General features: G+C 38.5%; 1 protein-coding gene across 1 annotated transcript; it reads right to left on the bottom strand.

The window, feature by feature from the left end:
• Positions 1 to 3,685: 3,685 nt before the first annotated feature.
• Positions 3,686 to 25,069, bottom strand: RELL1 (RELT like 1). The gene is made up of 7 exons (XM_031588457.2): positions 24,895 to 25,069; positions 15,845 to 16,072; positions 14,053 to 14,124; positions 12,805 to 12,862; positions 10,026 to 10,265; positions 9,166 to 9,353; positions 3,686 to 6,246 (listed from the first exon to the last, which is right to left on the bottom strand). The coding sequence occupies exons 1-6, from the start codon at positions 24,980 to 24,982 to the stop codon at positions 9,173 to 9,175; spliced, it is 867 nt and encodes a 288-aa protein (XP_031444317.1). The 5' UTR covers positions 24,983 to 25,069; the 3' UTR covers positions 3,686 to 6,246; positions 9,166 to 9,172.
• Between the last annotated feature and the right edge of the window lie 315 nt (positions 25,070 to 25,384).

The raw sequence follows: 25,384 nt of genomic DNA, 5'->3' as shown, positions 1-25,384 counted from the left end.
CCCAGCCCCGGGGTAGCGAAATGCAATTACTAAGAAGGGGTGAGGTACCTCTGATTAAACTGGGGCTTTTCGTTGTTTTTAAAACACTGGCGCGCGCTCTGAGTTTTCTTGAATAATCCATAAAAGCGTCAATAGCTCCCTCTGCTGCCACAAACACATTCCAGCCAAACTCACAGGGGGCACAAACCATTGCATCCCTCTGTACACCTACACACGTAGTAAAAGTAGAAACTGCAACATGGGATGGATATTTAAACATCCCCCTAAAGTTGCTGCTTTTCAGGGATCATTATTACGACTGTAAGTCAGGATATTAAAAGGCCAGTAGTTAAATATCTACTATGCTTTTAAGCATATTGCACCACTATGCAATTTCAAAACATTATCTTATTCCATGCAAACACCGTACCACCTTACCTGGGCACCTCACTGGGCATACAGTGATGTATCCGCACCAAGTAGAGGGATGAAAGCAAGAACCAAGAGTACCACATGTTTAAGACAACAAAGAAGCGATCACAGAATGACTGATCACACATGGACTGCTTATACCAGAGGTTCCTGATTCACTTTTTGTCAGCCAGAAGTCCTGAAGGAGTCTGAAACTCCTGTAAGCATTTAGATAGCTACATTTTTTTATTATTTTAGGACAGCATGATAAGCTTCTCTCAAACTGAGATACTGCCCTTTCCTGTTCTCAGGCAAGGAAAAGGCAGATAATAATGGAAGCGGGAAGAAAATCAGAGGGGCTTACGTGTGTAAAGGGAGCAGTTACACTGACAGAAAAATCCACTTACCAATATAGCTCTAGGGAACAGGACTATGATGTAGCAAACCTTCATGCCATTGTAAGTCTGTCACAAGGAGTTGCAGAGGTATAATTTTAAAAGAGCCATTTCTGTTACAATACAACAGTCCTACTCTGCAGATAACAGAGACCCAAGGGAAAGCAGGCCTGGCTGTGTTCCCAGGGACTGGCAGCCCAACACCACCCACAAACAAACACCTATCAGCCCCGGACTAAGGCCCATCCCCAGCACAAAGAACTTGGTGCTTCAAACCCAAATTCACAGCAAAACACAGCAGCCCATACTCTGAGCTCCAAAACAGCCTAGAAGTCGCTCGCTCTGCAGTTCTCACACCACACCATCACGTCTCCTCACATGCTCCCGCCATCTTCTAGTGCTGCAGGCCTGGGCTCTCTACCCTCTTTCTTTCTCTGAGCCAGGAGAAAGGGCTCCTTCTATCCCACATCACTCAGTTTTCCCTCCTTGCTCCAGCCTGACACATTCTTTAATTAATTTTCCTCACAGATGACCAAACGCAGTCCTTAGGCTAGCTGGGAACCTTGCAGCTCTGTAGAATGATAGTTAAAAAAATCAAGCATGTTGTGTCTCAGGTGGCACTCATGGGCAACAGGGGAAGAAACAGCAAGAGGTGATGTCAGACTGCAGCAGGAAACAGGAAAAAAAAACAAAAACAAAAACATAACAAAGAAACAGATGGAAAGTATATCCAGCATCTGTAGAAGAAAGACAGTACTTTGGGCCTAACTTGAAGCTTTCCTCAAAAGAGAGTCCCAGTCAAACACACAAGACTTCACAAAACAGTACAAAAATCAAAGCTCACTTACCTAGTCAAGCTGCATGCTTTGTTCATCAAATAGCCAAAGATCTGCACTTAAGCTTGCTTATTAGCAGTAGTACTACGAAGTGCTCAGGAACAGTGGTTTAGATGGGTACAGGCTGATTAGCACTGTGAGCCACCTGCAGAGCACAGGTGGGAGCATTCAACATCCATTAAATATCCAGGAAATTTAACTCCTTAGAAGAAGCACATGTTCACGTTCCATCCTAGGAGGTGTCAGCAATACCATGCTAGAATAAACTGTTTCCCACATAATTTTATATCAGTTGCAGTAAGTACAAGCTCAGTTCATTGAGGTGGAGGGGAGAACACTACTTTTTGACGCTTTTCCTGTCATACAGCATGGCGCCCACCTCCCCCTCCTGTCTGCCAGCATGATGGCTGCAGGCCTAGGTGATCCCACACCTTCACCAGCACAATGGGAACAGCCTGGTTTAACTACTACAGAAAGTGCAGAGATGCAACAACTACCCCCACACTCAAAACAAGAAGGAAGGAGCATTGGCACTGTGTTTTGTTTTTAATATTTTACCAGCTGCATGAAGTGTTATTGTCTTTCCACATATGACACAAACACATAGAAGAATCATGAAGTTTCAATTTTGTCAGGATTTCTGTACTTGTGAATAGCAGAAAGAATTCAGAAAGAAAAGAGTGAAGAGCCACCAGGTACATTACAGCATGCTTTTAAACTGAGTGTTGGTCACAAAGAGAATCAGAAATGAGAACAACTCTTTCATGTTTACCATGTTCCAAGGACGCATTGGACATGTGCTTTTCACCAATAAAATCAGGTATTAATAAACAGAAGTACTTCCCTTTATCTATTTTGCTACAGCAACATGAGGTAGACTGAGGAGTTCTGGCATAACGCCTCACGTAATAAAATAAAGCACTGTGTTGAGGGGAAATAACAGTTTCCTTCTGGTAAAAAAAAAAAAAAGTCAAATTTCTTTTGAGAACTGATTTATGCCAGTTCAATTACAACGTCTCAAACTTCAAAACAGAAATCGTTATTTATTCAACATATAGCTAATAAAAGTATATGTGTTACAAATTTGTTATAATTATCTTTTCAAAGCTTGATGACGGTTAAATTTGTATTCAGTTTTCAATTAAATATACCTCAAGCAGTAGAAATGTCAAGGAGCTGAGTGTGGAAAACACACAAAAAGAAAAACAAGACATATAGAATACTACACTATGGTTATTTTGTTATGTAGATGAAAAGGAGAAGAAAGTATCTGGAAATAAGAATCTAAATGTGTTTTCAAATTCCATTAATTTTCTAGTAGCGCTGTCACAACTCTCTGAGAAAAGAGAGGCCTGGAAGAATGTTTTTCTTTCTTTTTATTTTTCCTAGTTCTGATTGTAAACCACAGCTGCATATAAACTTCTGAAACTCAACGAGCCCAGATCTCAAAACAGACCTTGTGTGATGCAGCTAGGAAGCACTGAAATAAAGAACAGAAGAACTGCAAACAGGATGGTACACTGATAATTACATCCAGCTAGCCACAACATCTTGCTTTGAGCTTCCTTCACCTATTCATACAGCAAAATTCACTGTAATGCCATTTGCAGACTGCAGTCATCTGTGAGAACATAATGTAACAAATTAAGCATTGTAATATCAGCGAGAGACACAGAGGAAGCAACTGCAAAGAGCTTCCTGTCATTTGTACTTTTTCTTTCCATACCTTACAAAAAACAATTGAGAATAATGAGAATGTTGCATATCTTCTAAAAGCTCAATATCACATACAATAAAAAGTTAAAAGCCCTGATACATTAAAGGCAAAAGGTCTTCAGTCAGATACCAGCTCAGAGTAAAGTTTATAAATCTTCTTTCCAAGATAAATACAGAGCAATTACATTATTTGCCAAGAAAATAGTAAGGAAGAACATCACACAACAGCCTAGCCTCCACGAACAAAAACTCATAGTGCAAAGAGTTTAACATAACACATTAGAAGCTCAGAATGTGTAATGGTCAAGATCCACACAATGATGCAGGTTTAAAGAAATCACAAGTGAGTTTAAGAATCAATCTTTTATTATCTGCTTGGTAGTACAAAAGTTGTATAGAAACTACGTTGTTAAAAATACATCTGATATGCAAATTTAAGAAAGGCTGACTAATATGGCAATGTCCATATCACTACAAAACTGCAAAGTGTAGTGTTAAAGGCAATAAAAACAGGCACCACTTCTAAATCTTCTTATTGAAGAAGCAATGTACAAATTCAGTTCTTGCACATACCAGGTCTTACAATACCTTATGTAAGAAAGTTATACAGGCAAACAATGTTTTACATATCCAACACATTTTAATTTTATTCTACATAATTCAAATAGAATCAAAATAGGAAGTACTTTTAAATTAAGTAAGAAAATAGGACATTTTTGTTTAAGCTTCTTTTGAATTCTTTCAGTATGTTACCTTGCAATACTAGCTCACCATGTATTAAAACACAATACCATCAAATTAAAAACTTTTTTTTTTTTTTTTTAAAGCTTTTGAGACAGTCTGTAACTGTACATCTTCTTTCTGAAAACTGTTTAAAACTGCTCGGCTTTGCCCAATACTCCCTTTTTCCAATAACATTTTATACTCATAGCTCTCAAATCTATTGGAAATTGAAAGCTAACTACTATAACCAACACTAATTAAACTCTTCTAGAATAAATAGCTTTTTATTGAAGTCAAGTGAAGTTTGAAGAAGGAAAAAAATAATCAAGAATCTATCAAATGTATGCCTATAAGGCGAGCTTCGTAGTTTGTTAAACATCAAAGAGATTTTAAAACCAGACTTAAATTAATGACAGCAAGGATGCTAAACACTCAAGTACCAGTCCTGGTCAGAGTTATTTTAGGTACTCAAGAATGAGCATTCTCTCAAAAATATCAATTCTAAAAGGCACAATAAACCATCATTTCTTTTCAGGAGCTTGGTTGGGGTTTGTTTGTTTGTTTGTTTTTTAATTTGTTTGTTCTTCCCCCCAACCAAATATGGTGTCTGTGAGAAGTGTTCAGACCTAGCGAGCAGTAAACCTGCCCAGAGCAGGGGGGGCAGAACTAGATGATCTTTAAGACCCCTTCCAACCCAAGCTGTCCTATAATTGGATCTGTCAATATCTAATTGATACAAGGAATGCAATCACAGCACATACTTCCCAGCAGCCATCAAATAAAGTTCTCTGACAAGATGTGGGAGTACCTAATACAGTTAAAAAAAATGAATATGAATTTAATATTTGTACACATTGTTAACATTACATAAGCTGATGAAGATTCTTAGATCTGAAAGAAAAACACAGTTCAGACAGCTGGACAAAAAAGATTGAAAGCAATTTAAAACAAATCAATTTCAAAAGAAGCACTGATCTTTACAGAGTTCATAAGTTAGATTAAATTAATGTATATTTCTCAGAAAATAGCATAATCTCTACTACGTGGTATTACCCTACAGCTTATATTCTTAGGCACTTGGAGAAAATGTTATTTTTCAGTTTCTTTCACACAGCAAAATTTGCTGAAATATTGCAAAGGTCCCCTCCTTCTGCCTTGCCAAAATAAAGCAATAAGATTGTAAAGGTCATAATAAGTAGACACAAAAATAACATCACAAAACCATCACTGGTATTTTTAGCAGTAGATCATGCTCAAAATATTAAGGCAGTGAAACAATGGCTTAAGATTTTGGTGCCAGTGAGAACTGCTACCCTCTGAAGTACTTCAGTACACACTCCATAAATTTTTAATGACAAATATTCCATATCCTTATCTAGTGGTTCAAATATGTTGCCTTAGCTTAATAAGGAACCTGTGGGTAAAAAACAAAAGAGAAAGGCAAAGCTATTAGGCAATCTGCAAATACGACTAAGTAGTTACAAGAAAATTGGAGAACAAATGGTCTTAATGAAAGTGACCTTTCCAAAAGCTCAACCAAGTGCATAGAAGAAGACACTCTTTAGCCTAATATTAAATAGTTATCAAGGTAATGGGAATAAGGACAACAGTATCATTTAACATTTGCATATAGCTAAGCCAGTCTGTACTGTGAATTACCTTTCACAGAGTCAGGAAGGCTTACATACTTCTGCATGTCTGCACACATGCAGATTTGACTGAAAATGTTTATTTTCTTGTGTGGTTTGCTTGGCTACTAAAATTTAGATTAATAGAGTATTTTTCATCTTCTGTAGTCTGACTTTCACCTTCAGTGAGTATTTGTGAGCTCTGGAAGGGAAGAACAGAGTTAAAAAATCCAGATGGACTAGAGGGGTGAAGAAAAAAAAATATCTGGTAAGACTTTTTACCTTCCCTGTCCAAAAACTTATATATATTTTTGATTTTGAAGATGAAACTCAACTTTTGGTATGAGGTCCACACTGTGCAACAGTATGTATATGTAAATCTTAATGTTTTTTTCACCAATAAAAATCAGTAACTATTTAACCTTGCATGGATGCCATCACAAAATTTGTAAAATGCTACAGTGCCATAAAAACACTTCCTTAAATAAGAATGCATTTCTTGGGAGCCCTCTGTTTTCTCCAAAGTGCTAGTTGACTAACTTCTTTTAGAAGTTCCACCTGCAAAACAAGAGAGTAATTTCACAGATAAGTCCATGAGAAAAATTAGTTACAGAATAAGCATGTCAATTAAAAACAGATGTTCTGAAATAGAAAAAAAAAAGCCTGAATTACTTAGTGTGGTGATTATGCATCACAAGCCTTAAAATAAGAAATGAGAAAAGCTAAACATTCAGCTGGTAATCATGAAAAGGATGGACAAAACCACCAGCAAACCAATAAATCACATCAGTGTAAAGCACACACAACTTAGAAAGGGATACCAGAAATGGCAAACATCACAAAGCTGCAGCACAGCAGTAACTCAAGTTTTTGTTTTCTTAGTAGCTTGCCAAGGAACTCCAAGAGCTTAACTCAAACACTTGACATTAAGTATCTGCTCCATATTTACTTCTTTTTCATGTGCCACTAAAAATATTTCAAGTAAACTGAAATGATGAAATGGAATCTGCTCAAGATCATGGATCTCAGAGATAGACAGAAGACATGCTAAGTATAGAAGATGCAGGCAGCAAGATGGAAGGATAAGCTGAAACGCTGCAGAGCTCATTTCAAGAAAATACTAAGAATATGTCAGTTTAGCGGAAGCAAAACTGAACTCAAGAGTAGCAGTGAACACAAGTAACCAGAAGCATGAAGATACAGCCCAACTCAGATTTCATCTCACACAGAACTCAGTTATAGCCGTTTAAAGCACAAGGACCAAACTAGTGCCTCCAAAAAGCTGGAACAAACCTTTTCCTGGCAGCACTTACATGCACATTTGTGCCTCCCTTCTTCCTCTACACTGGAAGATCTGAACCATGTTCTCCAAAACAATGTGCTTTTTAATCATACATTTATGAGCTACAGGCACAGAAGTCCTAAACATTGCTTATCCATTCATTCAGTGTCAGTAAATTAAGCTATAATACTTTATTATAAGTCTGAAGCAAGTAACTGAAACAAAAGTCTAACTTAGTATCTGCTTACTTATGAACAGCTTTTCATGGCAGCAGACAAAAACTCATGTAGAACCACACTAGAGAACAGAATGTTAAGCACTCAGGCAAAAGCTGAGTTTTTTTTGTTTTGGGTTTTTTATTTTTATTTTTTTTCCCTGATAGTGCAGAGCAAACAGACCTGGCTAGTGTCCCAAGTTTAGAAAATAGTTTTGCTGGACTGGAGATGCTATTACAAGTGATTCCCCTGAGTCATTTCTCTGCCATTAGAGTATTTGTTTTCAAAAAGGGCAGTATCTTAAATCCTAAGGGAGGTTCTACAGAAAAAAAAAAAAAACAAAGATGGACACTTTTTTTTTTTGGTAATAGCTATACTACTCTCTCTCAAAAGAGCAGCTTTTTTTTAAAATTAAAGTAGTAATAGTTCAAACTTAAGGAACAATATTTAGGTACTTAAAAGGAATAGCTTTCATTGATTTGGGAAAGGACAAATTACAAAACAGGTATAAAGCATTTCTAGAATGAAAACAAACTTTTCAAATCACAAGTGCACTGGAACAAACTATTTTCATATATGCCTTTTTTTGCTATTTTTCATGTTAAAAGACAAATTATCTTCTAATAAGTCAAAGAACGAATTTGTAACAGTCTGATCTCCCATTGGAAATACTGGAAAAAAAAGACCACAGACCTGCAAGCCCAATCCAGCTGCACATGAGTATACAGATGCAGCTAGTGAGGGAAGAGGTTATTTCCTATTTCATTCAGTTAAAGAAAAAAAAAAATACTTGTGAGACAGTATCCAGACAAATACATTCTTCTTAGTTTAACACTCATTTGTCTCTGTGCTCAGAGTAAAGGTTAGGAGGAAGTAATCCACCGTATAGCAAGCCAGCTCTACAATTTGTCTTCCTTTTTAAATTGGTAGAATTACAGAACATTGGGTGTTGTGTGGTTTTGTTTTTTTTTTTGAACATACTCAATTTTCATTAGTGTGCTTCCTTGTTATATTTGAGGTTACTGAAAGTTTTAAATTGCGCTGAGCTGACACACCATTTTATCTTCTTTTATAGAGTCTGTCACTGTACTTGTTCTGTCACTTGTTCACTCCCTTCAAATACAGAGCCTTTATTTTGTTATGCTGGAACTCCAATCTTCCCCAAAGGTCAGCCTCTCATCACGTCACAGTTGTGTAAAATTGTCTTTGCCTTCTAAAATGGCTTACCTCCAACTGATGATCAGTTACATCTTCCCCCCCCTACATTTTCAACTGCTACATCCTAGGTTCCCCCAACTAGTCTCTTCCCTTCCCCTCCCTCCTCCCACCAGGTGTGCATTCCAAAATATGGCAGACATTTTCAACATGCTTGATATCCCATTAAGCAATTTAATAAATTTTAATACCTCAAGAGAATCCCCATCCTCCTGGTTTAATAGCCTATCACAGATCACTGTGATATGAGAATTTTTATGCATCTCTATTCGTACTAAAAGCCTTCCTGATCTATCAGAGAAGTATCCAATAAACAGCCAGCTGGCACGCAGTATCAGTGAGAACAATGAAGAAGCACTGCAATTATTCCAGTGAATAAGCAGTCAGCAGTATTTGTTTCTTTTGGGAAACCAGGACATTGCCAAACTGAACTGAACTGTTCATTTACTGTGAAAAATTATGCACAGATCTTGGACCGATGATGCTATCTTCGTGAAGTAGCTTTTATTTTTCTACATCTGTCCAAATTTTAAGGTCTAAATAAAAAAATAGATTAAAAAAAAATAAGAGTATATTTTAGGCTTTACCAATTTAATCATGTATGATGAATGATTAAATATAATTTTTGCAGACTTTTACAGAAACTTTCAAAATTGCCTGATGAATTTTCACACAGAATAGATACATTCACAACCTTTTTTCTCCTTACTGGTTGCCTTAGTCTATTTCCCAACATATCACTTTTACTAGTTCCCAGTGCCATACCTGCAGTTCACTCTGAGCTTCTCCTCTCTTGCGTCCCCTCTTTCACAGGTGTGGCAGGTGCTTCTTTTGCTTCCTGTTTCGCAGGCGCAGCAGGCATGTCACCATTGAGGCCTTCCACCCCAGTAACAGACATCAAGCTTTTCCGTTCTTTGGAATTAGATTTGTGCTCCACTTTTGTGACTCTAAACCTGAGGTGACCAAAAGTGATATTCAGTTGCATTCAGTCACTAGATATTACCAAGATCATTCTGCATAGCCAGGATATGGATATGCATGCATTTTTAGACAGGAGAATCCCAAGACCATGAGGTTACAGCACACACCCACACAGACCCACATTCACTTCAGAGCAATCTTCCTTTTTATTACCCATACACGCCTCAAACACTCATTGCTGCTGAATCACACTTTCTCAGGGACTTGGTTTTCAAAACTATCCACAGATTCTATTCTACTAGGCAAGTAATTTTCCTAAAACAACTACTGAGTAAGATGGAAATTAAAAATAACTGGGAATAAAATGAAGTTATTTCTATACCTCACACTTAATCTAGAAATAACAAATTAAGAAAAAGGAATTTATTCACGTGCAATCCTTATTACATTTAGACTGTGTCAACAGAACTATAGCTTTGGGTTTGCAGCCACAGTGGATGCCTCATTCACAGGGTTCTAGAACAGTCTTGTTTACTTCCTCTAGAAATAAATTTAGTTTACAAGTAATGGCATTAAAAAATAATAATAATAAATCAATCAATCACTAGTTTTAGAAATGAGTAAAGTTAATGGGTAGCTGATCCCATGTGGGCCACTACAGTGTCTCTAAGAAAAGGATACAATGAAGTGGCATTAAATCTTACCTTCCCACAGAAAGTACTGTAACCTCTCCAAGGCGACTTCTCCTGTGCTCTTTGGATTTGTGAGCTGGTTTTATATGATGCCATCGTTTGTGGCTACAGCGAGAACAAACATCCTTCTCTATTACTCCTCCAACAGTATGTAAGTGATGGCCTTTGCAGCTGTGTTTAAGTGGAGCAGCACCAGGTGACAAAGGAGACCCTGGACTTGTTGGACTTCCAGGAGCGTTAGGAGACATGGGGCTAGAGGAAGTATAAAGGAAATGCAGAGTATACTATTAAATCCTGTTTCTTAAAAGGAAAACAAAGAGTAAAGTAAAGCTTTCAGTTGCATCTAGTGAAAAACTACTTTTCTGAAGGATTGTTTATTTGTGAGGATACATGAATTAATGTTCCCTCTAATGCCATGCTTTCACAGTTCAAAAATCACTTCCATGAATGAATGGATCTGCAATCACGTAGTTAACGTAACTGACATAAAGTACAAGGAAATGAAAAAAATAGGTTAAAATTAAGAAAAATAGTTTAAGTGGACTTGTTCCATTATTTTTAGTCCATTTATTAAATATTTCTTTTTTATTTAGTCCATAAATTAAAATAACTTATTTTAATAACTCACAGAAAGACACTGTCACAACATTGCGTTGAGGCAGAACTAAACATCTGTCATGAAACAGCATTAACAAATCATTCAGCCAAACTTTCAGAAAGCTGCTTTTTAAAGGACCCGTAAAAAAAGGAAAAGCATTACAATGAATAAAATGCACCTATTGAGAGTAACCCACAAAATTTATCTTAATTTCTTCTAAAACAGAAAAGCAGGCAGGACAGACAAAAAGCAAAGACTTTTTTTGGACTTCAGCATTACTCCACAGTCAGGCAATGCATTCTCATAAAGCAAGACAGAGTTCAGATTGTTACGGGTAAAATGACTACAACTTAAGACAGAACACTCCTGAAAAAGGACATACCAGAAAGTTGTTTATCAGATTACTGTAAAACTGAAAGGACATTTTCAATGCAGTCATTCTGGTCCAGATCATATTCCATAGTTTAAATAGTTCTTTAAATAATGGAAGAGAAAAATATCTAAACTATTCATGAATTCTGAGGTTACCTATACTATCTGTAGAGTACAAGCAAAGAAATGAGGATGATAGGAAGAAAGTGTGCGTGTGAGAAAGACACACACTGAGAAATCTTATGAAGAATACTGGATGTATCACAGTAGAGACAACACAAATTTCAGTGCTTAAGCAGAAATAAACATTGAAAAGACAGAGGCAGTTAGCCAGATAGTCATTCTTCAGAAAAAGAAAGTAAAAAACACAAGCTGAACATGAATCATTAGGATGTAGGTGCTTTAAAGTACCAGTTTTTTCTCACCATGGAAATATCAACCTAATAAAGTCACATTATTAAGCTTTAATCATGCCTTAGCTGGAATGTTTCATCCAGTTTTAGGAATGCTATTTCTAGAAAAATTCTAACAAACCAGAGAAACTTCAAAGGAGAACAAAGAAATAAAGTTTGCCAATGAAAGACTGGAGCTATTTAGATGTTTATTTTCAGAACAAACACATTGTCAGGAAGCATTTAGTGGTCTTCAAACAAATAAAAGAAACTTAAAAAGGAAATAAAATCCATTTAACATTTGAAGTAAAGACAAGAAGAAATGACTTTAAATAGAAGAAGTTCAGATTTAACTTCACCATGTTTATTTCTATCACTAGGAAGCATTTCACAGTGGACTGAACATACAAATAAGTGCAAGGGATTTGCACTCACGCTACTAAGGCTTCAGGAGCATCTGTCAGAAGTAATACAAGAACAAATCATCATATCTTTTGGTAGTCTCATAAGACCACAGTCCCTCCCATTTTTCTATTTTAATTCACTGAAACAGTGGTCAAACTCTCAAAGTACACATACCTACACAAGATGTCTGAGTTAAAATCCTACCAAATATTTCTGATGCACCAGGAAAAAATAATTCCAAAATCATCTTTGTGTTCAAGAGTTCATTTTGTTAAATTTGAAATGAGTTTCTTCAATAACCAAGCCTCTCATCATTAAAATAGGAGATAAATGGTTGCACATTATTTGTTTTGCTAAAACTACACACTCCTACTTCACTACTTCAATATCCATTTTCTCTGCCTTGAATAGGAATATAGGATTACATAAGAAGAGTACAGTAATATAGAATCAGTTTAAAGGTACTTAGATAAAGACATAAGCATGTTTAATTAAATGGCATTTTGTCGTTTAAGGGGCAAACTACTTACCCTATGTGAAGTTTTAAACAGTTATACAGTGGAAGGAAGCCCAAGAGGTAGGCCAGCCAATGTATGTTACCAAATTTATAATGCAAAAAGAGTTAAACATTGAAAGAGACACTATTCAAAGTTAGCAACCACACAAATGAAACAAGCACTGCCTCTGCTCTTTCAAATCACCAAGTTTTGATTAAACCAATTTGGAAGTAATTGCGCCCCAAAGTAAACAAATATTTGCAGCCTCTGTAAATCTTTAGCTCAAGAAAGCAATAAATCATTTTGACAGGCCTAGAACATATAACCAGAAGAACAAGATATTATCGTGGGGCTTACACTAAAATGTAGTGAACTCAAAGACACAACAAGGAAATCAAGCTATTATCCCCTTGGCTGACAACTCAAGGAAGTGATGTAGCCTTCAAAGTGCACAGGAAATAAAACCCTTTGAAAGGGTACATTTTTAGTTGCCTCAGGAAACACACATTAAAAAGTTGAGCAATTACCTTTCGGGTTCAAAGACACTGCTATCTGCTACCATGGCCTTTAACACATCAGCATTTGCTGTAATGAGAATAAATAGAATTCTTCAAAAACGCACAGCTCTAACTTTAGAAAAACAAACAACAAAACTGAAGGTGCTAAAAGAACTTCCATCTAGAAGAAAGATGGCTGCATTATCTGTACCACCAAAAATGCATGAGAGAGACTAATGCAGAAATGTTTACATAGCTCTATGGGATTTTCTTAACATAAGCTACTAAAATTACTGCTCATATTGCACACGAAGCTTTGCCCCACTATAAGTTACATAGCAGCCATCTGCACAGTACTCCTACACAAGATCATTGAAAATTCTAAAAACATTCATTTGATCACAGGACTATCATCACCTCATACTTATAGAGCAATTTAAGAGAAAAGGTACCAAAAAAACAAAACCCAACTGTGATGAAAAACACACTAGCACTAAGTCCTAGCAGTCATTAAGGGGAAAGAAGAAACCAGCAACAAAAAGAAGCCTTTCCTGAGATTTAGGCTTCATTCAGAAGTAACACAAGGCAAGCTCAATGCTTAGGAGAACTTGAATTCATACAAATGTAAAATTAACAGGCTAAAAGTTTCTTATATTGTAAAAACATGCAGTCTCCTCCCTCCTCCAAAGGTTGCTTTGACTGGTAAAAATGTTCTAAACTAACCAAGCACTTTTCAGGCCGCTTATGTTACTTTTTCCTAATAGTATCCATTTTATCATTTACTTTGTGCAGACAGCACAGGAAGATATCATGTCTGAATTCCCAAGTCAGAGCTAGTCTACTCTGTTTCCTCAATGCTCAAATCTTCCTCAGACAACAGCCATGGGAATTATTTCAAGACAAAAACATTCTGATGTTTTGACCATATCAAATTCACATGATTGAAATGTTGCCATTAAGAAAGCAAGCTTAAGCTTTTCTTTGAAAAACAAGCAAAAATATTTTTAAAAAGAAAAAAAATCAAATGTCCCAACAGTTAACAGAAGATAAAGAAATGCATGAATCAAACTTACAATACAAAATTATTTTCAGATAATCAAAAAATATCTCCACTTTGCTTGGAATTATTGCCTCCTGCAGGCAATCTCAAATACACATATAAAAAGGCTATTAAATGAAAACATACAAACATGCCATACTTCTGAATATTTACAATTATATATATATTTACCAGACACCACCACAAAGGCTTATAACTTTAATTTCACCATACTATACCTTCATTTTTCATAATGTAGTTAATAATTTGTCCTACAGTGTCACTATTCTCATGCGCAGTTTCATTCATTTCTGTGCAATGAAATAAATATTTTGTCAATATTTTGGCCTTTTAAAACAAAAAAAAAAAAGTTATCTTAAAAAATAACTACACTAAACCACCCCGCCTCCAAAAAAAAGTAAGAAAGAAAGAAAAAACACTTGAAGATGTTACAGAAAGAAAATGGCAAGATCTGCTGTCACTTTGGAAAGAAAATATAGATTAGACTTTTTGGTCTTTATTCAAGAAAGCCCAGAAACTTAAGTTTATGGAATCTACGCATCAGCTCTAACATTCTTTAAGGCTTGAAGAAGTTCAATATTTTCATGAACATGCATCAAACTTCTATTTATAGTTAGTTAGATAAGGAGATATAAAAGAAAGCAGTATTTCTAATCCTAAACATAAAGAAGAAAACAACAACAAATCAAACCATCTCAAGCTAATATTTTAAAATAGGTATTATCAGCTTCTAGAATAAAAGGGATTCAATTTAATCTTACAACCGCAAGGTGGGTTTTGTTTTTTTTTTTTAATTTTATACATTTAGGATTCTTAAATTCCGCACTCCTCTGGTCATATATAACTGAGACACTTAGTACTTCTAGAGCTGACTGCACTCATTACCGGTGCTGGAAGTTTCCCCAGAATAATCTCAAGACACAAAGAGAGGGGGGGAAAAAATGAAAAAGCACAGCTTCCTTAATAGACATTTGGGCTATCTTTAAAATGAAAAATAAGTAATCAGAAGACGGAGGCAAGTTTGATAGGTTAGGCCTTAAATTTGTCTCTAAGTAGTAAATCTGAGGCTTCGTTCTCTTCTTCACCCCAATGCCAACAACTTTGCAAAGCAGCTTACACATCTGTTTCCTCAGAAGACCTGGAAGCTGCCCCCTCTCACTGCCACTCACCTTGCTGTTACTCCTCCCTTGAATCAGCAGATTAAACAGACACACAGCTTGAGTACATGCCCTGGGCAATGATTGCTTAAGAACACAATGACAGATCATTACTGCAGCACATGACTCTACCATTACCACAGAGGCACTGTAACTTGCACTTACTATGAACCTGTGGAGATGATATCAATCTTTTTGGAGAAAGGAAGAGGTCTGAAGCATTTACAAGTGACTTGACCTTTCTATTTACCTAGCCAAATGCTGCATATAGCATTTTTCTCCGGGGTGAAAAAGAGAACAGGGGAAAAGGGGAATAAGGAATCACAAAGTAAGAGTACAAACAGAAAAACAGAACAGAAGTATTTTTAAGAAAAAGAAAATATACAAGCAGCACGCGTTACATAAAATAGAATGTCCACCCAAAGGCTCAGTTTTTTAATTGAGAGGGGAGATGAGAAAGACAACGCAACACGAATAAAACTTAAGTTGCTAAACATAAATCTTAGACTTAAGGCCTTAAACAGCAGCTTTTCACAACTCCCTAATGTCCAATACTTTCAGCAGCAGATGGAATGCACAAAAGGGATCTGGTGACTTCAGTACACAGTCACAAAAAAATATGCTGGATACTTTCATCCCTCCATAAACTCTTAAACTGTTCTAAAGGACTCATGAGGGAAGTTGGAAGACTGGCAAAGACCAAAAACCAAGAGACACAATGGTAACAAAAATACTTCTCTTAATATTGTATATCTAATCTAGACAGAAGAATGACAGAAGTCTCACAAAAAGTTAACTCCATATTGGCTGCAATTTTTATAAGTATAAATACTTTTTTAGACATGTTGATTACCTATTTTTTCATCAGGCTTTTCCTCTTCCTCTACTTCTTCAGCCTCTGTTGTACAACGATACCCTTTTTTCTTAAGGACGTGACAGATGAGGATCCCCAAGAGACCCATGATGAAGAAAACAGGCACCAATACAAAGGCAACATACTCTAGGTGCTCAGGCTTGTTATTACTGCCAGTTGTCACAGTAGTTGTCGGTAAATCATGGCTTGCCAATGCCTGTACATCACCTACATAATGGAATAAACAGAGTTTATGCCTCTAACAGTCAGTATCTTCTCTGCATAAAACAATTACAAATATTCAACCACGTACAAAGAACACCCACATGATATTTCTTCAATATGATGGAGTAGAACAAATGGTATCTAGCCAATCTCAGCATGAGAGCCAGCATATTTCACAGAAAGCAAAATACCACAAGCACTCCTTCTCACCAGTGAGGGGAACTCCATACTGCTCCTGAAGTCCTAACTCATGCAAAATAGATAAAAAGCACAGGATTTAGCATTGACAAAAGGATCAGACTTAAATATCCTTGAATTTTTCTTAGCAACGGGATAAGAAGAATACAACAGATTCCAACCATGTCCAACTGTTCAGCTAAATCCAAATACATGTTTGCATACTCAGAATTCCTTCGAAGTCTCTAAAGTTTATGTATACACACTATACATAATAAAGATTTACATAACAACCTCCAAGCATGCAAAAATACTCTATTTTTTTTTAGAGTAGGAAAGAACGGCAACAAAATGAGGTGAGTAAAATTGTAACATATTTTACCATATTTTCTACCTACTTGTACTAAAACAGACATGGTAATTCATAATGTTGCTACTAAGCAGGTTGAAGATTCATCAGAAAACCAATTACATGATACTGAAGCTTTCACAACAGAAATACTCAAAGCCATCTAACTCCTCCCTCTGAAAAAAAACCCCACACTTAGGAGTCTCCAGTAATTTGCAGAGACCATTACTTCAAAATTACCTCTACTGTGCCAGCTGTATAAGTAATATAAATTTAAAAACCATTAAGTATTCATGTGAATCAATGTGCTACACAACAGTGGGAATGCAGAAAACTAAAGGAAATGCAAACAAACATCTGAATAGTTCTGGAGGCTGAATGAACTCTAACATTAAAATTAAACCTCAGGATGTTTGCTTGGGACAGAGCCAAATGGCCTAGCTTGCATACAAAAAAAAAAGAAAGCTATTCATTTTTTCAAAAAAGGCCAGCAACGCTGCAGATAACTGTATGTAGAACTTACTAGGTATGTAATCTTCAATAGCTTTAACTTGTGCCTGGGCAGGACAATTGAGCAATAGAAGAATTGAACAAATTAGACTTAAAAACTGCAATTGTTTTACATGACAGAGAAGTAGAAGACAAGAAAGGATAAACAGAACCATATAACTGAAGAAGTTGCTCACAGTTTGTTTGGTAAGAATTTTTAATTCACATTACAATTAATTCAAATGAAATGGGTTTGGTCTTGTTGGCTTCCAACATATCCAAAGTTCCCCACTTCATCAGGCAATTTACTTACCAGGAAGGAGAAAAGCCATTACAACAAATACTATTTTGATGGCTGCATTGTTTCAGAATCTAAGAAATCCAACTGAAATAGCATACATCACAACCTCAGAGACATATTAACAGACCTTAACAGATCAGAACATGAAGAGTGCTGATGTAAGGAAAATCAGCAGGTGCTTTGAATTTTGATGCATGCTATCCATTTTAAGAATGAACGGGAAAACCACAGCACGCTACTTCAAAGACATCAACAGCAACTTACTACTTAAGATAACTAACAGGTGGGAGGACGGATTAGGAGGGCCACAAGATGAATCCCACTCTTTATGTTTTCTGTCTCTTTGTGAGAAAAGCAGCATCACCGTAAGAAATCTCCTCCTGACTTTCCTCCATGGCCATGGCAGGTAACTCCTACTTCAGACCTAGAGAGACACAAAGCCACTTCACGAGGTCCCTCCCCCCTCTGCTACCCCACTGACTTTGCACCCAACACACCAAAACCTTGAAAAGAGTTTTAAACTGGATCAGTGATTGAGATTGTTGAAGAAAAACATGCCCTAGAAAGCCTTTACTTTTTAAAGCAGTCACTTCAGTGAAGCAGCACTAGCTGTGGTTTGCAGACTGCTCTATCAAGGCAATCAAGTAACTCATCTTTATGAGTTTCCTCTTCTCTCATGTCAGTAGTGCTTGGGTACAGTTCTGAAATAAATTTGATTTTTGGAAGGAATCACTTGCCTGGTTTTTTTTTTCGTTTTTTTTTTTATTTTATTTTTAAACCTACAATCTGATCTTTGATTTCATTGAGCATTTCTGCTCACAGGCTGCGACCTGATGTACCAATGAGAAAACCCTTCAGCTGCAATCCACCATCAAAGGTTATGACAGCTTAGAAAAATTCTCCAAAGATAAATGTAGCCTATACAAGCTAAAAAAAAATTTTAAACACCTTAAAAATGCCATAGATGAGCCAATACTGAAACCTTTTTTTCTGACTGAAGGGTGTTGAACAAACTTGTGATGCATCAACAGAATGCTCAGCAATACAGATTAGCCTACTAATTAGATTGAAATTTTAAAAAAGGAAATTAAAAATCTTTAGAATTAGGCAGGAGACAGAATTTTAAATGAAAAAAATATTTTACATATTAACAGTGACTCCAACAAACTAGTCCATTTAAATGAGCCACTCAAGTTTTATTCAGTTGTCTTTAGATATCTAAAAATCTAATTCTTCCATTAAAACTCAACAAGGTATGAGCACGTTTAAGAAGTATCTTCCTTAACAGTAAAAAATTAAATCAATATTTTTATGTAAATAGGTAATCTACACAGAACAAAAACTGTTCTTGATGACATCATTAAATGATCAGAGATGTAAAAATTCACTAGAAGCAAAACAAAAAATATTCCAGAAGAAACTGATTGCCTGGATCAAATACTTGCTGCTGTATTCAACCTTATAAGCAGAGCAAAGCACTCAGCACTCATTACCAAACACCGCCCATGTGTCAAGAACTCTGCTCTCAGAAACTTCAGCATTTAGGATGCAATACAAGATGACGACTTGCCTGGGTACGAGCAATACGTTTCATGTATTAGTCACGCATCACTCATTTTATGATCCCTGTTCTTCCTCCTCTGAGGCATGTTATGGTTATTAACAGAATGGTGACAGTTACCCCATTCTCATAATATACTGTGTTGCCTCACAAAGATTTTCACGGAAAATTCAGGCCTTCCTTGATTCATGCCAATACTGACTGAAATCAGTTTGCTGCAGTCTTTTTCCATTCCTGATGTTTTCATATGCCTGTGCAGAGAATCAGTCTAGATATCAAAATTACCTGAAGATGCACTCCAAATACAGACATTTAGGAACAATACTTGGCACATTTTAAATGCTGCCTAAACTACAAATCACAAATTATATTCATGATACTAATTCAGATCCCATGTAGCCTTGTTTGCTTAAGAATAAGTACATTTCAGTCATTGATCTTAAGTATTCTCTGCCCTTAACTAAGCCTTAACTAAAAAGTAAAATATAAAGTCAGTCTGCCTCAGTCAAGAACTTTTGTATGTATACAGTATCAACAGCATAAAAGTGGTTCTAATCATCACTACTCCTCAATCTTTCCATCTCAGCAATGGCTCAAGAATTTATTACAAAACCTTTAAGAAATAGAATATGAGGAAAAAAAATTGGCCGACTAAGGAAAAAAAATTCATCCTTTGTTAATTACAGTTTTTATATGGCTGAGCTTGATCTATTAATATTTGAGTTAAACAGTCTTCTCTCCATGTTAACAAGGTAATGGGTTTTTTTGGTTTTTTTTTTTTGTTGTTGTTGTTTTTTAACTCTAAGACCATGATATCTTGAAGGCTATAGTAATAACAAGGCTGGAGTGGACACATACACAAAGGTATTGCTCTGTAGCAAACCTTCCTCCCCCTCAGTTTCACAGATTCACAGAAAACACAGACTGGAGCATGTCAGCAAGGCCAACCCACTTCATGCTGTTGTCCTAGAGCAGAATTAGGTGTCCCTAGACAACTATTTGCCACACAACACAGAGCTAAAGATCCTGCAAAGGCAACAGCACACCATTTCCTTTTTTTGCAGATAGAGGTTCAGAACAATTATTTCATTTATATCTATTTGCCACATTAATAGACTCAGCTCATAGCAAGCTTCAGAATTACTTTCTCCTTGGTTTTAGCAGCATGAAAAGATTCCATTCAGCATGATCAGTATGACATCCCTGATGAAGCTCCAGTCAGCTCAAAGCTTTGCCTTTAGCAATGATCTAAATAGACAACTATCAAATGTTTCAGAGAACAAAGCAAAATCCCCTGAAAGATTTTATACTGCATAAAGAACAACTCAGATGGTTGAAAAGAAAATCTTTTCTGCAGTAAAGTTTGTATCTGTTTAGTTGTTACATAAGCAATGTAAAATTCATCATTAAAATAATGCACTATTTTTCTAAGTCTTCCATACTAAACTTAAGTATAATACACATCTAATGGATTGTTCTAAGCACATTCCAGTTATTGTATTGTTTAATCTACAGCAAGAAGCCCATAAACAATGATGTAATCTCTCTGCCCTGTTGATCAAGAATCCTATTTTGTTACGCCAGATTTTGCCTATTAAGCCCACGTCATTTATTTCTCATGGCTTGCCTTTTAAAGAGCTTTGTTTATATTTCATGAATTTGATTGTTCTAGCAATCAGTCTACTATAAATAACTACATACATATTTACTATCTTCTCCTTGTAGTTCAAAAAGTTGCATGATCATATTTCCTGCTTCCAGGCATGAAGATGAAATATAGCTTTCTATGTAAATATACAGAAACAAACTATTGTTGGCCTTGATGTTAACTGAATTGTTAGAGAAATCAAGTATGATCACTGCACAACCTATTTAACTGCAATGTAAGACAAATGAAGCATTCAGTTAAGACATAGGATCTGCTCAGACACCTCAGCTAAGCACAGCTGTAAATGTCTCAGCAGCAACCTTATCTTCAGCAGTTCTCTCCCTGTTCATTCATGTGGTAGTTCACTCATCCATGGTAAAGGAAGAACCACTCGAGTTTCAGAATAACTTTTAAAAAGTTACTTGTTTGGGTGTTTTCTGCTAGGTTTTATTTCTTTAATGCCTGGACCACTTCTCATTCAGTTCACTGTGTGGCCACAGAAATGATTTAAAGGTGTTATGAAAGGCCGACATCAGCTGGCAATGCCACAAAGAGAAATGAGCAGGTAATTCCCACTTCAGCTCACCTTGCATGGGAACAGCAGCTGCCACCATAGCCAGTGTTTCATTTTCTCCTGACTCTGACAGAAGTATGCTCACACTGCATCAAACAATGACACTTCCTACCTCCAGGAGAAGCCCAAAACATGCATCTCTGTGTTTCACTCTGAATCAGTTACAACAGGAGCTTTATATCACAGTTTACATCCCTGTCTTACTACTAAGGTGGTAGCTGTAGAGGAGACCGGAGGAAACCATAGAAAAGATGACAAGGAACAGGTTAAACAGGGTGTTTTCCAGAGGAAAGTGAAGGCAACCTGTTGCCTAATGTCTGTTTTACCTATTGTTAAAGGGAATGGTACTTTGGGGAATATCCATGAACTGAATAACGGGAAAAAAAAGCTATCATTTAAGAGGAACATTCAACATGTTCAATTCTGCTTCACTTCTAGCTATCCTGTAGTAAACGGAACCTACAAACAGAAGTGAAATAAGCAGGAAGTCTGATGAGATAGAGGAAGCCACATGATAAAAGAAGATGACAATTAGTAGCAGCGTTGCCAATTGCCCTACAGGTTGTTTAAGGTCTGCTGCTAGGAACAAACTTCAGAACTTTCATTAGGTTTGTCAACAGCAGTATCTCAACCAAGCACACAGACAAAAATCAGCCGCATGGCTCACAGAAGCTCAGCACAGTTGAGGCTGGCAGAGACCTCCAGGCCCTTCCAGCCCAGCCACAGCTCCAACAGGGACACCAAAGCAAGTGCCCAGGCCCATGGCCAGGCTGCTTCTGAAGGTCTCCAAGGAGGAGAGCCCACAGCCCCTGGGCAGCCTGTGCCAGTGCTGTCACCCAGCACTAGCTTTAAATACTTATAACTAGCTTTACTTCCTTGTCACTACTTGCAAGATGTATGTAGCGAGTCCCAGGGATAACCTGTCTTAAAACACACAGCTGCATCCTTACTACCCAACATCACATTCAAACCCATAAACCCACAAGTCTTTCATAGTATCTCAAACTGGAGCCTGCTAGAGTCCTCACATTAGAAACTGAGGCTCTGGCTTACTGAAGCTATCACAAAACTTATGATGATATCAAGGGGACATTCTGCAGAAGGTCTGGAAAGTGAGCGTTCTCCACTGAACTTTGAGTCAGGTCACTGCCATGACAAGTTCCCTCCCAGTCACATGCTACATCAACAGTTTCAACAAGCTGTCCACAAAAAAATGGTCGTACATAGGTTTCCCTGAAAGCTGGCAAGAACAGCTTAGAGAGGAGATACCTCCTAAGCACAAACAGGTCCTATTAACAACAAACTATAGCTAAAAGCAGTGGTGTATAATGCACGTAACCCTCAACAATTCAAAATCATTGTGGTTTATGCAATCCCAGATGAAGACTAGACCTAATCTTGTCAGTTGCCTTGTCTGTCTGGACAATCACATCACGAAGGCCCTAGCATTATTAAGACTTCAAAGACAAAGACAAAAATATCAACAGCAGCTCAGCCCTGTGGAAAAAAAAGAATTAATTGCGCTATGTACAGCAGTAAGAGAGACTTGATCCATCCAGAAGATGGAGCTGGCAAGACAGAGAAAACAGATCAGAATCCCATGCTGCTAATCAGCATTACAATGCTTTGCATTTCTGTTGGAACACCTCTCATCAAATTTCAGCTTTCAAATAAAGTATGCATTCTGTCCAATTAATAAAGTGTACTTAACCCATTTGGCTGTCTAAGAAAAATAAAGGATCCCTGTAGGACACAGCAGATGTTTAAGACTATTCCATATCATTAAGAAATTTGCAAGTGCCAGCAGCATTAAAGCAATGTTACCAAACACATAAAATCAATGGTTCTGTGCAAATATTCACACTAGTTGAAATCAGTCAAAGATTTTTAACTAAAACCAGCATATCCTCCGTGTGACAATATAGCAGAAAGCATTTGGCAAACCTCAGGAGGAAGAACAAAGAAATACTGCTTTTTTTTTTTTTTTTTTTCTTTTTTTTACCTTTTGCATTTTCCGTTACACTTTGCAACAGTTCTCTTTCAAAAGTGCACCTGATGCACATGATGAAATCACAGGTGTCGTTAGTAAGTCCCACTGATGCACATGCCCTTACAACTCCCCTGGAAGAGTGCTCAGTGATAGAAACCTGGGCATAAACATTTCAAGAGTACCTACAAGCCTATGCACACCCATCCTGCAGCTTACTAGAACGCCTTCAGGCATTCCCCTCAAGATTCCAGTAGCAAACTGCTCAGCCATCCCAACTGATTGAGGAATGTGCAACAATATGCCAAAGTAGCAGCTACAGAAGAGCAGTCTAGTTTTATATATATATATATGTATACACACACACACACACTCACATTAATCTTTCAAGAATTCTTATTCACAAAGGAGGAGGAAAACATGGTCAGGCTCAACAAGAAAAGGAACATCTGCAATTCCTCTTCTCTCCTACATCTACCATAGAAGATCTGAAAAAAACGTTCAGGCCTTGCAAAGTCAATTAGTGCTCAACACAGATCTGAACTCCAGGCTGACTGTTCTTTCACTGAAACTGACCGGTCAAAGTTGGGAAGTAGTAGCCTGACAACGCCGACATATTTAACGTTGTTCTACAGGTCCCAGCTGTGCCTACTGGTACGTACTTCTTTCCGCTCTCCTGAAGAGAAGGAATGAGCTAGATGACAAGGCTTCCACACCTCTTGTTTTCAGAGCAAAACAGCAGGTGGTGGACACCTCAAACCCTTTTGGACCTAGCTGACACGCGCTAAGCACTAATTACAGATTGACAAAGGGCGTATAGAAAGATTCAAAGCATTTCGTGCCTAATTTCATGCCAGTAATCACAGCCATGCTAGCTGCTGCCTCTGCCTGCTCTCACATGAGCCATACGCCCTCAGCCATGCCCGGCCACAGAGTAACGTGCTGCCGGTGCGAGGCACAGCGAGCAGCCAAGGAGTGTCTTCCAGTGAGTTTACATTTAACAGTTCGCACTTCAGACAACACAGGCAGCAGGAGACATTCAGCTTTGAGATTACCACTATCGCAACGTCTGGGGTTAGGTACAAACACAGAAATTCTCATCGAGGAGCAACTTCCTCTGTACGCGAGCAGCATTCGGAGCACTAACGGGTTACAACAAACCGAGTTTCTAAAATCAAAACACAAAGCCAAGTTCAACCTCACATCGGACAGCCAAGCAGAAGCAGTTCCTCGAATCGTTTATATTCTGTGAGTCACTCACCACTCCGGCTCAAAATAAAGGTGACTACAGAACGGTTACGAGAACTTGGACGGCTCACCGTATTGCTTTTCTATTAACCCAGCCCACGGCCGACCCAGACCGAACAGCCGCACGGCAGCAGGAGCTGTCGCGACGCGAGGGGCCGCGCCGCCCGCGGAGCTCCGCGCTCCGGCACAGCGGGCGGCACCGCGCCGTGCGCCTCCCCGCGGGCCGCGAGCTCCGAACCGGGGGCAGGAGGAGCCCCGCTGCCTCCCGCCCGCTCGGCCTGGGCAGCGCAGGAGTCGAGCGGGGGCAGAGCGAGGAGGGGCTGCCCCTCTCCCCGCGCCGCGGCAGCCCGCTAAAGGCCCGGCCCGACCCCGAGCGGCCCCTGCCCCGCCGGCTCCCGTCGCGGAGAGCGGACCGACCCCCGGGGACAGGCGGCGGGGTCGGTGAAAGCGGCCGGGAAAGCAGGGGGGTCCCGGCTCGACGTTTCACCCACCGAGATCGGAGCGGTTCCCCAGCCAGACGGCCGTCGGACCCAGCGAGGGAGCAATCGGCGGGATCCCGCTCGTCGCCGGCGGAGCCATACCCGGCACCTCCTCCGCGCTGGCAGTCCCGCTGCCGCCCGGCACGCCACGGCCCGGCCCACCGGCGGCGGGGCGCGCCCTGCCCGCACGGCGACTGCGCGGAGGCGGCCCGGGGCGGTGCTGGGTGAGACGGCGCGTAGCGCCGCTGGGCGCCCTCGGCTTGGTGTTGGAGAACGGGGAAGGGGTTTATTGCCTGCTCCTGTGGCAAATTTGTGAAGTTAGTCAGCATCGAATGCAGAAGCATTAGTGCGGTGATGGGGCACTGGCACAGGGTGCCCAGAGGCTGTGGAATTTCCTCCTTGGACGTGTGCTCTGATGCATGGCTGGAGCTGGGTTTGGGCCAGAGGAGCTGGAGGTCCCTTCCAACCTCAGCCGTCCTCTGATGATGTTGCAAGCTGATAA

Source organism: Phasianus colchicus, chromosome 4, assembly GCF_987193195.1.
Source record: "Phasianus colchicus chromosome 4, bPhaCol1.hap1.1, whole genome shotgun sequence".
Lineage (NCBI taxonomy): Eukaryota > Metazoa > Chordata > Aves > Galliformes > Phasianidae > Phasianus > Phasianus colchicus.
The sequence above is the reverse complement of the archived record's forward strand: the minus strand, read 5'-3'. Positions and strand labels throughout refer to the sequence as shown.